This window comes from Furipterus horrens, unplaced genomic scaffold, assembly GCF_987537825.1.
Source record: "Furipterus horrens unplaced genomic scaffold, mFurHor1.1.pri manual_scaffold_5, whole genome shotgun sequence".
Classification (NCBI taxonomy): Eukaryota; Metazoa; Chordata; class Mammalia; order Chiroptera; family Furipteridae; genus Furipterus; species Furipterus horrens.
In genome coordinates this window covers 197,102,318-197,114,219 of record NW_028327175.1, presented here as the reverse complement: position 1 = coordinate 197,114,219, position 11,902 = coordinate 197,102,318, and the positions used below count along the sequence as shown (strand labels likewise).

Sequence of the window (11,902 nt, the reverse complement as noted above, 5' to 3'; positions counted from 1 at the left end):
ACCGGCGGCACACGGCCGGGGGTGGGGTCGGTCTCAGACGAGAGCGGGCCTAGTTCAGGCAGAGTCACCGAGTGGAAAAGGCCACCGACCAGCCAGCCCTCAACTGTGCTGACCGCTGTGCCCTGAGGATGGGGTCACAAGCCACACTCCAAGTCACCTGTGTTCCCTTAGGTGGAAGTCCCCGAGGAGAGGAGCATCCCGTGCAGAGAAGCGACAGTCCTAGGGCAAGGACCACGTGCGTCCCCACTGTCCAGACATTGTCCTGAAGCACCATGAGTCCATTCACTGATCCACTCCCAGTGTTCCCTGACGACCTGCCCAGTGTGGGGACACCGGGACAGAAGCCCCTGACTCTGGGGCTCTGACAGGGACACAAACACAGAAGCATCTACTATGTTGACAGCAGCCCTGGTTCCTCTGTGTGACTTGGTATTTGGAAGAGCTCTTCAATTCTGGCCGAGTCTTCTAGAAATTGGGCCTTTTCCTTACATGTTCTTGGCCTGCTTTTGCTTCCAGTTACAGTTTCTGCAGGGTCTGATTTCTGTTCTGGAGATTCCTTAGAGAATTTCATGTCCTTACTCCATGCTCGGGGTCTCTGTGGGACCGCGTGGTTTTCCCTGACACCCGTACGGGCCTCCTGGGGACTGAGGGTTCAACTCTGATGGCTACTGAGCCTGGAGGGGCCTTGAGAGGTCTGTTCCTACCAGGGGCCATGACTGCTGGTTCTGCCGGTGAAGAGTCGCAGGGCATTGTGGTGGCTCTGTTCTCAATCACCGATTCCACTGTGTGATGTGGTGTTTGGAAGAGCTCTGTGAGGCCAGCCGGGTCTTCTGTGGGCTGCACCTTCCTCCTGGGCGTTCGTGACCTCCTCCTACTTCCACTCACATGCTCTGCTGAGTCCAGTTCCTGTCCTGGAGTTTCTGTCAATGTTTTGGTGTCTTTATCATCACCTCCTAGGCCTCTGGGAAAGCATGTGGTCTTCCCAGATATTTGTGTGGACTTTCTAGGGCCTGAGAACTCTTCTTGCACATCTGCTTTCCCCAGAGGTATCTTAAGCTGTCTGGTCATGCTGGTGGACGTGCTGACTGGCTCTGATTGTGAAGATTGGCACAATATTGTGGCGGATGTGTCCTCCTTGCCCCAGTGGGCCATGCATGCGGGCACCCGCGCATGGAACAGCTCGAGATGCCCACTTCCTCTGAAAACAGACCCCTGACCATCAGTTGCCAACACGTTTCCCCCTAAGTTAGCATCACGGTTGTGCCAAGAAGCCTGGGGGTGGAGTTAGAGGAATTGGTTGAAATCCCAGTTCCTCCACTCACTCCTCTGACCACCGTGGCCCACTCCTTGGCCCACCATCGCCCAGAGACCTTAGCACAGTTTTCTCATCTGCAAACAGAAATGCTAACGCAGACCTGGCCCGAGAGAGAGACAGAGAGAGACAGAGAGAGAGAAAGAGACAGAGACAAAGAGAGAGAGACAGAGGAAGCAGCGCCGGTATGTAGCCGGTGTTGACACAGATGCACAAGAAAAATCGCTTTATATTAAAGACAGAATGAAAAAATAACGAATGACTTGCCACTGGGTCTATCTCCTCTATTTCCAAAGTTTATCATTCATCTTTTTAAGCAAGTAATTCTAATGAGGTCATGTGGATTTCTGCAGGCACCTCAAGCCTTTCTGAGCAGGACAGCAACTGGTCAAGGACCCATGACGAGGGGCCGCCCCGCCCAGCGCAGCCAGCGCCGCAGGACTTACGTCGATGAAGGACGCGTTGATGTAGTCTGTGTGCTCCTGACCCCGCTTCATGGACAGGATCACACGGTTGAAGTCGTCTGCAAGGCAGCACGTTCCTTTAGTCAGCGGGACACCAACCCGCCCCGCAGCAGCCTTGAACCTGTGGCTGCCAGCTTCCGCAATGTAAACCTCACAATTAAGGTCACTTAGCAAGGTCAACTCCTGGGAAGGGTGACTTTATAAAACAGGGACATTAAAGTGGCTCGGGGAGGCTGTGTTTTGTCAGAAAAGCCCTGAAAATAATCCAGGTGGTGTTTTTATTCATCATGAACTGAGAGGACCCGTACCCGAACAAGAGCATTACAAACACTGCAATTAAGGGGGGAAGGGAAGGGGCCAGGGAGGCCACCTGAATAACCAGCCAGGGACTTCACGGCCACGATTCCGGAGTCTGAGCTGGGAAATCTTTGCACAGACGGTCCTCACGCACTTCCTGTGCACAGAGTGGCCTCAGAGCAAGTCTATTTATGAACTTGCTGGTGTCAGGGGCTGGGGGTCCTCAGGGAGCGTGTCAGCAATGAGGAAGCCCCCCCTTCTCAAGGTGGGCCCCTCCCTGTATCGCTCCTCTGACCACTGTGGCTCACTCCTCGGCCAACACTCGCCCAAGGCCCTGGGCCAGCCAATGTCCTGGCTCTGCCCTTGCCTGCGTCTGGCCCATACCAAGGCCTTTCCCTGGAAGGTCTCAGCTGTGCGGCCAGGACTCCTGCTCTGTGTTAAGGGGGTGCCAACCCTCTGCCCGGGCTTGGGGGAGGATTCAATGACATGCTGAGGCCACTCTCCACCTCCAGGAAGTCCTCCCCCTCCCACCTCTAAGCCCAAGGCACAAGCTGCTGCCTGACATGCACCGGACTGTGAGGCCCACTGGCTGCTTCCCAGGTGGGCTTTCTCTTCCCACCCCCCCCCACCCCCGCTGGACTGAGCCCCCAGGGGAACTTAGCCCCAAGGGCGTCCTGGCCTGGGCCCTGGTTAATGGAAGTGGGAGATGGGTGACTCCCCCGGGACCTCAGTGGCGGGAGCCAGCCTGGCCTGCCCTGCCAGGCGCTGAACCCCAAGGCCTGGCTGCCTTACACGGGATGATCTGGATGACTCTGGCCTTCTTCATGTTCACGAGCAAGTTGCCTGTCCTCATGTTCTCCTTCATGATCTGGACACTTGTCAATTTCTGCTGTCAGAACAGGACACAGCCATGCAGTCAAAGTGCTGACTCTCCTGAGCACGTCCCCCAGCTTCCTAACACCGGGCACCAGTATCTGCCTCTGTCCCCAGACTTCCCCTGGGTGCTGGGAAGTAAAAACTGCGTGCGGGACGCTGTCCCCCACCTGGAGGCTGCTGTGTTCTCCCTCCCTGGCAAGTCACGGAGGGCTGGCTCCGCCGCCTTCTCTGGGGCCCATCAGCAGGGCGGTGTGGAAAGCGGCTTCCTTCGAGTCGGCCCCGCCTTCCTGGGCTGCCGGAACATTCACTCTGAACTCCTCCTCCAGCCCGATCTTGTCGAAGTGGGTGGTGGTGCCCTGCAGCGTCTGCAGGTGCTTCTCCAGGGAGGACACGTCCAGCTCGGTGTCCCCGTAGAGGTAGTGTTCTAGTAAGGCCTGGTAGATGAACGTGTACTGCATCTGCAGGGACATAGCAGGCGGCCGTGGGGTGCGCCCCGCAGGCCCTGGCCGCTCACGCTGGCAGCTCCAGGGGCAGAGGAGGTTTGGGGCAAAAGCCGGATGGCTGGCCATTTACAGTGACTGTTGATGGCCTGGAGCAAAGGCCACATGACTGAGGACAGTCTGTTCAGGCACTGCCAGGGGCCGCAGGGGCGTCTGGGTGGCTCTGTGACGCTCAGGCCAGGATGAGGGGCTGGGCCAGCGGAGGGGCACTCACGTCCGTCTGCACCATCTGAGGGCGCTGGTTGCGGATTCTTGCCACAAACTCAAAGACGTCCACCTTCTGCTCCGTTGCGGATTCTTGCCACAAACTCAAAGACGTCCACCTTCTGCTCCGTGTGCATCATGTCCATCATCACGTCGATGACGATGAAGGTGCCCGTGCGGCCCACGCCCGCACTGCAGGGACAAAGAAAGATGCCACGTGTGAGTCACGTTCCCCCCCGAAACAAATGACAGGGCCTCGGATCGTGCCCACAGGTCGGGAAGGAGAGAGAGGCCCACCCGCCTGCCCTGAACTGGGAGGCCGACCCCTGGTCCCAGAACCCAACCTTGTTTGCGTTACTCGGGAGCACGTCTATGGTGGGGCCACGAGAGGGCGCCACAATCTTAGTAAAAATGATCTAGAGACTGTCAGAAGGATCAGACAGAGCTGCCATGGTGAGCCTCGTCTGAGGCTGTGCAGATCATTTTCCTGTGCATGTATCACACGTTCTGAACACAAGTGAAACCACACCAATACGCCTTGTTCTGCAGGCTGAGCGTGGGTTTCACCTCTCACACCTGTGGCCGCCTCCCCCCACCCGTGCCCGAGGCCGGCCAGGTGGAGCGGCTTCCCCCCTGTAAAAGGCTGCCTGCAGAACACCCCCTCCGGCACACGGGCCCCAGCTCTGCCTTCGCCGGGTGGGAGAAAGACCAGGAAAACGGCTCAGGACACACGAATAGTCAAATATCTTAATAACATTCGTGTCAGTTTTACAGATGGCGAGAGGGAGAACGTAGTGAGCGAGCTCGGGGCCCCCAGGTGGCATTCCGGGTCCAGACGGCACGGGGCGCCGTCCAGGCCCCAAGGCCAAGGTCTGGGTCTCCGCCGGCGTCTGGTCCGCAGCCCAGAGCGTTACCACGGGCTTCTGTTCCGGCGTCACTATTCTGCTCCGGGCTCTCCGCCCCGGCTTCGGGAGGTCCTTCCCCGCGCAGGCTTAGAGCCAGCCACGTTTTAAACAACGAAGGCTGCTTTGCCAATTTCAGTTACGGGCAGTTCAATCCAAGACGACGGATCTGTCAGGTGCCTGGGGACAAAGCAGTGACGGCAGGGGCAGCGGCCCGGGTCCCCACGGAGCCAACCGCATGTGCGTGCTGGGAGCACCCCAGGGCAGCGGCGATGGGTGTCACAGGGCTGGCCGGGCGAGGGCCACCGAGGGTCCCAGCCGCGCGTGTGCTCAGGCGGATCAGCGCTCAGGGAGACGGCACCTCTGAGGGAGCTGCGTTCTCCGTCCGAGACCGATGGTCCCCTGGTGAGTTCCCACGATCCCGTCTGGGGCTCACGCCTCCTGCTGGCCTCGGTTCTCCAGAAAACCTGCTGCGTGAGGCTCAGTGCGCACCTGTCGGCGCTGACGGCCCGCTCACGCCCGCGGCGCACAGGTGTTACTTGCTTCTTCCCAAAGGCCGGGCTGCCAGGTAGGGCTCACTCCAGTTCTGGAAACGAGGTGCCCGTGGCAGACACAGATGCATCGTCCTCTTGGCCTTCGCGGGGGACCCAGCCAGCGGTGAGGTGTGTGCTTGGCCGACAGCCTCTGGCTCTTCCTCAGGGTCAGCCTCCTCTGGAAGGGTGACCCCGGCTGGTCCCCACCCTGGGTGGTCCAAGGGGCGGCCCTTTCTCCCCACTGTCAGCCTTTGGTGCATCTGAGCCATGATCTGGCGGCTCCCTGCTCAGTCCTGCCCCCCCTTTTCCATCACAGGGGTTGCTCCCCAAGACACCCCGGGGCTCCTGGGCCATCCTGCGCTCTCCTTCACAGACACCCTGACCTGTGGGGAAACTGAGGACCAGGAGCAGCTTCTCTGGCTGCGTCGGTGTTTATTCATGGCTGCCAAGCACCGAGCACAGCCGGATGTGTCTCTGGGCTCCTACAACCTTGCCGGGGTAGAAACACCCCACTCCGGCCTCCCACGGCCACCCCGTGTTTCCTGCCTTGCTGCCCCCACATAGCCCTGGGGTGGCCGGGCCTCCCCGAGTCATTGCAGGGCTCCCTTGTGGGGTCTGCTGAGGACACGTGGTTGCTCCCCCTCTGGCGCAGTCATATGGGGGCCCCCTGGGTAGCGCGAGGCAGGGCGGGGCTGCTGAGAAGGGGGGCACTGCCTGCAGGGGAGCACTCTGATTGTGGGAGCGTTCACCTCCTAACGGTGCCGTAGAGGGGGTGCCAGTAAAAGGCTGTTTTATGACCGTAACCCGAGTGTGTCTGCTCTCCTGCCACCTTGCAAACAACTCAGGTGCCACAGGAGTCACGCGGGGCGCGGCCGGGGCGGCTCACGCCTGTGAATGGGACCTTTCAGCTGCCCCTCCCCCAGAAATGCTTGCAGCCCTTGCTTTGCACAGGTGCCCGGCCCAGTGTCCCCTCTGACACCTGCGCTCGCCAGCGGCTCTGCCGGCTCAGGCCAGCTGCGGGTTTTGTTTTGTTTTGTTACATTTTTGTCTTTTTCTTTGAAAGCCTGATGAACAAAATGAAAGGAGCTTTAACAAGAATAAGGGAATGAGAATGTTAATGTCCAGCCCCATGATGGTCTGAATTTTGCGACGGAGACATGTACATGCCTCATCTTACATAGTCTGTGAAGCTCTGGGAGCATCCTTGTCACCCCTGAAAAGCACAGGCCCAGCCAGGCCCGCACAGGCTCCCACGTCCACAGATCTGGCTCCCTGGTCCTAGGTCCAGGGATGGATCAGGATTTGTGGGGCCTGAAGGATACGCATCTTGAGACACGTTTTTAAAGAAAAGGATACAAAATTAGGAATCAAACGAAATATTTATCTGGGATAAGATCAGAGTCATCAACCATCCCTGGAGATGGGGGAGGGCCACTGGGGAAGAGGCATATTTGCAGGGATCAGAGCCACGGGGGCTCTGTGGGCAAACTCTGCTGCAGAAACTGGTCATGGAAGGGCCACCACCAGAGCCACGGCTGGTCCCCTTCCAGCCAGACACGGAGAGGAGACCCACGCTGCCCCCGACCCTGGGCTCAGTGGTGCCCTTGATGACCACACTCTTGTCTGTGGTTGGTAACTACAGCCAGTGTGCTATCGCCCTGGGGGCAGAATAGTCCTTATGCGCATAAAGGACTGAATAAAAGTATTTAAAGTAGAACAATATGTGACAGAGACTAACAGAGACCATTTTTATTAGTCCTGACAGAATAAGTTTGCTCGTCTGCGTCTGCAGTTCAAGACCTTGTGACCTGTCACCTAAACGACAGTCTCCTGAACATGCTCAAGACCTTCTCATTAAAGGCAGAGCTGGCCTGTCTCCTGAGCGCAGACTTCTTCGGCGGCTCCCCAGGGCCGACCCTGACCCTGTCCCCAGTCTCCAGCACACTGCCCCAATTTGGACCTTTCCAGACTTTCACCTTTGCCCAGTCCCGTCCCTCATCCCTACTTGGCGTGCCCATTTCTGATGCTGGTGAGCTACCTGGCAGCCCCAGGGCCTTCCTCAGCTGCCCCCTCTGTAAGCGTGCGAGAGCCCTGGGGTCCAGGCTGCCGGTCCCCCCCAGGGTCCACAAACACCTGCCTGTGGCTCGCTGACGCTCAGACGCAGTGCGCCCAGCCTTCCCGAGCTCCCCCAGCGCACCTGGCCGCACCTGGCCGTCGCCCTTCTTGGGTCCCTGGCTCTGTCCAGCGCCGGACTCACGGGGGTGCGCGTCTGTGAGCCCTTGAGGTGAGTACTGCCCTCATTTCCTCTGAACGCCTCATGGTCGGCCGACCTCCGGGGACACTGGATTCAATGTGACTCAGTGCCTGGGTTGTCACGGGCGTCTGAGGATCGCCAGGGCAGGGGTGCTGACTGGCTGTGCCCTGCTGCACAGACGGGCAAAGGGAAGCCCGGAGAACTCAGCGGCCTGGGCCGTCCAGGCACCGGCCAAGGCTCCCAGCTGCTGGCCCCGGGCCTCGGCTCCAGCCCTGCCTCGGCTCCAGCCCTGCCTCAGCCTCGGGCTGTAAACGCAGGTCTCTGATGGGGCTGCCAGCGGGGCAAACGGGCTTCTGCGCACGGTGACAGCCACCTGGGGGGTTTTCCATGAAGTTGATGGATGGATTCTCTATGATTTCAACAACAGTCCTTGAAAGAAATTTCTCCGGAAAATATTAAACGTTCACAAAAATAGAACAAGAAGATAAACCGCCATATACCTGCCACTCCGCTTAAGCAATAATTACCTTGTTTCATCTGTACCCAGCACCCTTCCGCCCCCACTCTGGAGTATTTCAAAGCAAATATCAAACTCATGAAATTTTCAGGTCATGCTGGTAAAACTAAGGATACACACACATACATGCATGCACAAAATGCCTTTAACCCCTTCAAAACTTTACAATATTTCTACACTATCATTAAATATCCAATTAGGGTTCCAATTTCCTTGGCAATCTTATAAATTGTTAATAATTTACTGTTCGAGTCAGGATCAAAATAAGATTCATGCATTGCAATTGGTTGGTGCTTCTCAACTCTCCATTCTTCTCTCTCTCCCCCGACCCCTCTCTCCCCCCCGCTCCCCATCCCTGCCCCCCCGTTTCCATAGTGATTAACATGAAGGAAGCAGGCTGACTGGCCCATGGAGTCCCAGTGTTGCGTCCACAGCATGTGTCCCTGCCTCTCACCCAGCCCCTTCCTTGCCGTCTGCGGGCGCTTGGTGGTTGGATCTAAGCAGGCTTCCCCGCTGCTGAGCTACTGTCGTTTGGGACCAGCGCTGGTGGGCGGTCCTGTGCGTGGCAGGGTCTTTGGCAGCATCCTAGCCTCTGCTCATTAGATGTCAGTAGCACCCCCAGCAGTGACCACCAAAAACATCTCCAGACACGACCACATGTCCCCCAGGGCCCAAGTGGTCCTTGGCCAATGACCCCTGTGCTAGGGGCTGATGGGACTCAGGTATGATTTTTTCACAAACCCCACTGTGGCGGCGGCGTCTGAGCGCCACATCAGGAACGTGGTGAGGCAGGTGCACAGGGAAGGCCAAGCTACTTCCTGCGTAGCCTCTGCTCTCCTTGGAGGCTGCTGTCACCAACTGGGGACAGATCCTCGGCCTTGCTCACCACTTCCTAAGACAATGTAGAGAGGGCTTTTAGTGCGCTTTCTGGACAAGTACTTTCCCATCCCCTCTTTCTGGCTGGCAAGGGCGATCCCTGCACTGAGTTAAAGGAAGAGCGACGGAATCGTGGCTTTGGGCAGACAGCCTGAGGCTGGGGACACGGGGTGGCCTGGCCGTCCCTCGCCTACACCGTCCTACGCTCTGGGTGGATCTCTGCCTCACATGACCACGTAAGGACAAGGGGTCTCTGGTTACCACCAAGGACCTGATTGTGTTCTGATTTATGAGCCATGAATTCTAACAGATTTGGGGCAGTCAACTAACTGATGCTTCTCTAGGTTGTAGTTCTAGAAAACACGAGGTTCTTAATGAATTCTGTTACATTAAAATGCCAACATTGTTTAATAAAGTGTTTTTCCCCTCCACATTAGATGACACAATTTTGACTTTTTCCTCTTTTGTATTATTACAATTTAAAATGAGGAAAGCTATGTAGCCATTTCAGGTTAATTTGTTGTTATATTTGCCAGCTTATTTCACTGCATTATTAAAACATTTAGTACTGTGTATCATTAGTATCCCAAAATGTAATTAGCATATTTAATCCAAAACAATTAAGAACAAACTCTGCTTCCCTTTTTAAGTAACAAAATATTTACTACTGCGAAAGCAAATGGAAATCAAACGTACCTTGAGGTGTTGGGTTTTTGAGAAAGGAAAGAGGGAGGAAGGAAGGAAGGAAGGAAGGAAGGAAGGTCCATGGTGACTTGCCACCTAAGCTCCCTCTGGTGGATTCTTTACCTTCTTTTTTCCTCTTGGGACTTTTGATTTTTGTAAAGTCAAGTGCAAAGAAATAAAACGCCATCACTCCTCCCCAGAACAACAGTAAGGGGCGCTGTATGAACTAGAAGGTGTCCGGCTCTCTGTTTGGGAGCCTGACTGCTCAGCTGGGAGCGTCCGGCTTGGACAGGCGGGTCTGAGTGTGAAAAGGCTGAGGGAGGCCTCGGGATGCCTGCGGCCTGACCGCAGGGGGCGGCGCGGGAACACCCACAGCCCCTGCGCATGGAGGGCACCCTGCGTGTGAGGGCGGCCTTGGCAGTGACCTCGGCTCGGCAGCGCCCTGGGCAGCACCCCAGCCGCCAGCCGGCCCTCTTGGTTTCCCACGTGCCTTTCTCGTGGAGATCCAGCACGACGCGGCCTGCGCCTCGGTCCCCACCGGCCTCAAGGATGCCTTCTTCACCATTCCCTTCAATCCTTCCTGCCAAGACCTGTTCGCTATGACCTGGACTGATCCTGACTCTATGCACTCCCGCCACCTAACGTGGACAGTCCTTCCCCAAGGATTCAGGGATAGTCCCCATTTCTTCGGACAGGCTCTGGCCACTGACTTACAATCTCCTACCCTGTCAGGCAGTATCGTCTTCCAGTACGTAGATGATCTCCCCCTCTGTAGCCCTTCTCTAGAAGCCTCCCAAAATGACACCATCTCTCTCCTCAACTTTCTTGCAAGTAAAGGCTATCAAGTCTCCCCCACTAAGGTCCAACTCTCCTCACCCACAGTCTCCTACCTCGGCATACTCCTATTCCCGGGACTCAAGGCCATTACTTCAGACAGAAAGAAACTTATTTCCTCAATTCCTCTCCTTCCTGGGACTGGCAGGTTTCCTTCGCTCATGGATCCCTAACTGCAGTCTCCTAGCAAAACCTCTCTACGAGGCGGCTAAGGGAGACCCCTCGGAGCCCCTAAGCCCTGAATTCCCCATAGCAACCTCATTTACTCAACTCAAACAAGCACTCCTCCAGGTTCCTGCCCTATATCTCCCTGACCTATGACCAGAGTTCCTCCTGTACGTCCACGAGAACAAAGGTCTAGCCCTCTGGGTTCTAGGCCTTCTCACCTTCCCTCCAGAATCACAGGGGCTTAGACCTCCTAACTGCGGAAAAAGGGGGCGTTTGTGTCTTTCTAGGTGAGGAATGTTGCTTCTATCTCAACCAGTCTGGACTGGTCCGCGACGCGGAGGCGAAGCTAAGAGAATGGACCCAGAAAATTCGGGAATGGCAGACAGAGTCCTGGGACCGTTGGCTACGAACCAACTGGATCTCCTGGCTCTTACCCTTTCTAGGCCCTCTAACCCCCTGCTTGCTGCCCTAGCCTTTGGGCCCCGTATCCTCCGCCTTTTTTCTAATTTCCTACAAAACCGCATCCAAGCCCTCACCAACCAGAAGGTCGGTGAAATTTATCTAGCCCTACAAACCAACTCCACAATAGCCAAAGGGGAATACGGCTCCCCTTAAAACCCGCAGGGACCCCCTCTCCATAACGCCTCCACTCAGCAGCAGCCATATAGAGGGAAAGGGGATTCCTCACAACTAAGGGTAGCCCCCTACAAAATCACTCTCCTATAAAACATCTTTTAGAGGCAGCACTTTTACCAAAACAGGCCGCTATAATCCATTGCAAAGGCCACCAACAAAAGAATAATCCCATAAGCATTGGTAACAACCTAGCTGACCAGGTCGCCCGGAAACTGGCTACCCGCCAACCCACCTCACAAGTATTTTTTCTAGCCTCCCTCCACCCTAATTACTCCCCTACAGAGGTAGAGGCATATGCCCCCCTACCTAAGGTTGACCAGTGGTACACCAAGGATGGCAAACTTATCCTTCCCAAAGCACAAACACAGGACATTCTACACGCCTTTCATGTAGGGCATCGCCCCCTCCACCTATATCTCTCTTCTTTCCTCTCCTGCCCCTCTCTATCAACAGACCTAAAGCGCATCACCTCTGCCTGTTCCATCTGTACCCCCTGCTCACCACAAGGGGGACTCCACCCCAAATCCTTTCCTACACACCAAGCAAGGGGCAGTATTCCAGGTCAGGACTGGCAAATCGATTTCACCCATATGCCTCCCCACAAGGGATACAGGTTTGTCCTCACCCTCGTAGACACATTCTCAGGATGGACTGAGGCCTTCCCCACAAGAAAAGAGGATGCCTCTACAGTAGACTCAATTCTCACAGACCACATCATTCCACGCTTTGGCCTTCCCTCATCCCTTCAATCGGACAATGGCCCGGCCTCTATTTCGCATATTACCCAGGCCCTAGTTAACTATCTAGGAATAAAATGGCATCTCCATATCCCTTACCGACCCCAG

At 56.3% G+C, this 11,902-nt stretch overlaps 1 protein-coding gene across 1 annotated transcript; it reads right to left on the bottom strand.

Moving 5' to 3' along the window:
* Positions 1-1,504: 1,504 nt before the first annotated feature.
* LOC150010731 (receptor-type tyrosine-protein phosphatase epsilon-like) lies at positions 1,505-2,954 on the bottom strand. The gene is made up of 2 exons (XM_090279577.1): positions 2,866-2,954; positions 1,505-1,835 (listed from the first exon to the last, which is right to left on the bottom strand). Exons 1-2 carry the CDS (start codon positions 2,936-2,938, stop codon positions 1,648-1,650), a joined length of 261 nt encoding a protein of 86 aa, XP_090135703.1. The 5' UTR covers positions 2,939-2,954; the 3' UTR covers positions 1,505-1,647.
* Positions 2,955-11,902: the final 8,948 nt, after the last annotated feature.

Excerpts from the sequence above, each read along its gene's own strand:
- LOC150010731 (XM_090279577.1), bottom strand. The coding sequence starts at position 2,938 with ATGAAGGAGAACATGAGGACAGGCAACTTGCTCGTGAACATGAAGAAG. Across the intron at positions 1,836-2,865 it reads AGTCATCCAGATCATCCCGT|ACGACTTCAACCGTGTGATC; the intron begins GTAAGGCAGCCA and ends GCTGCCTTGCAG.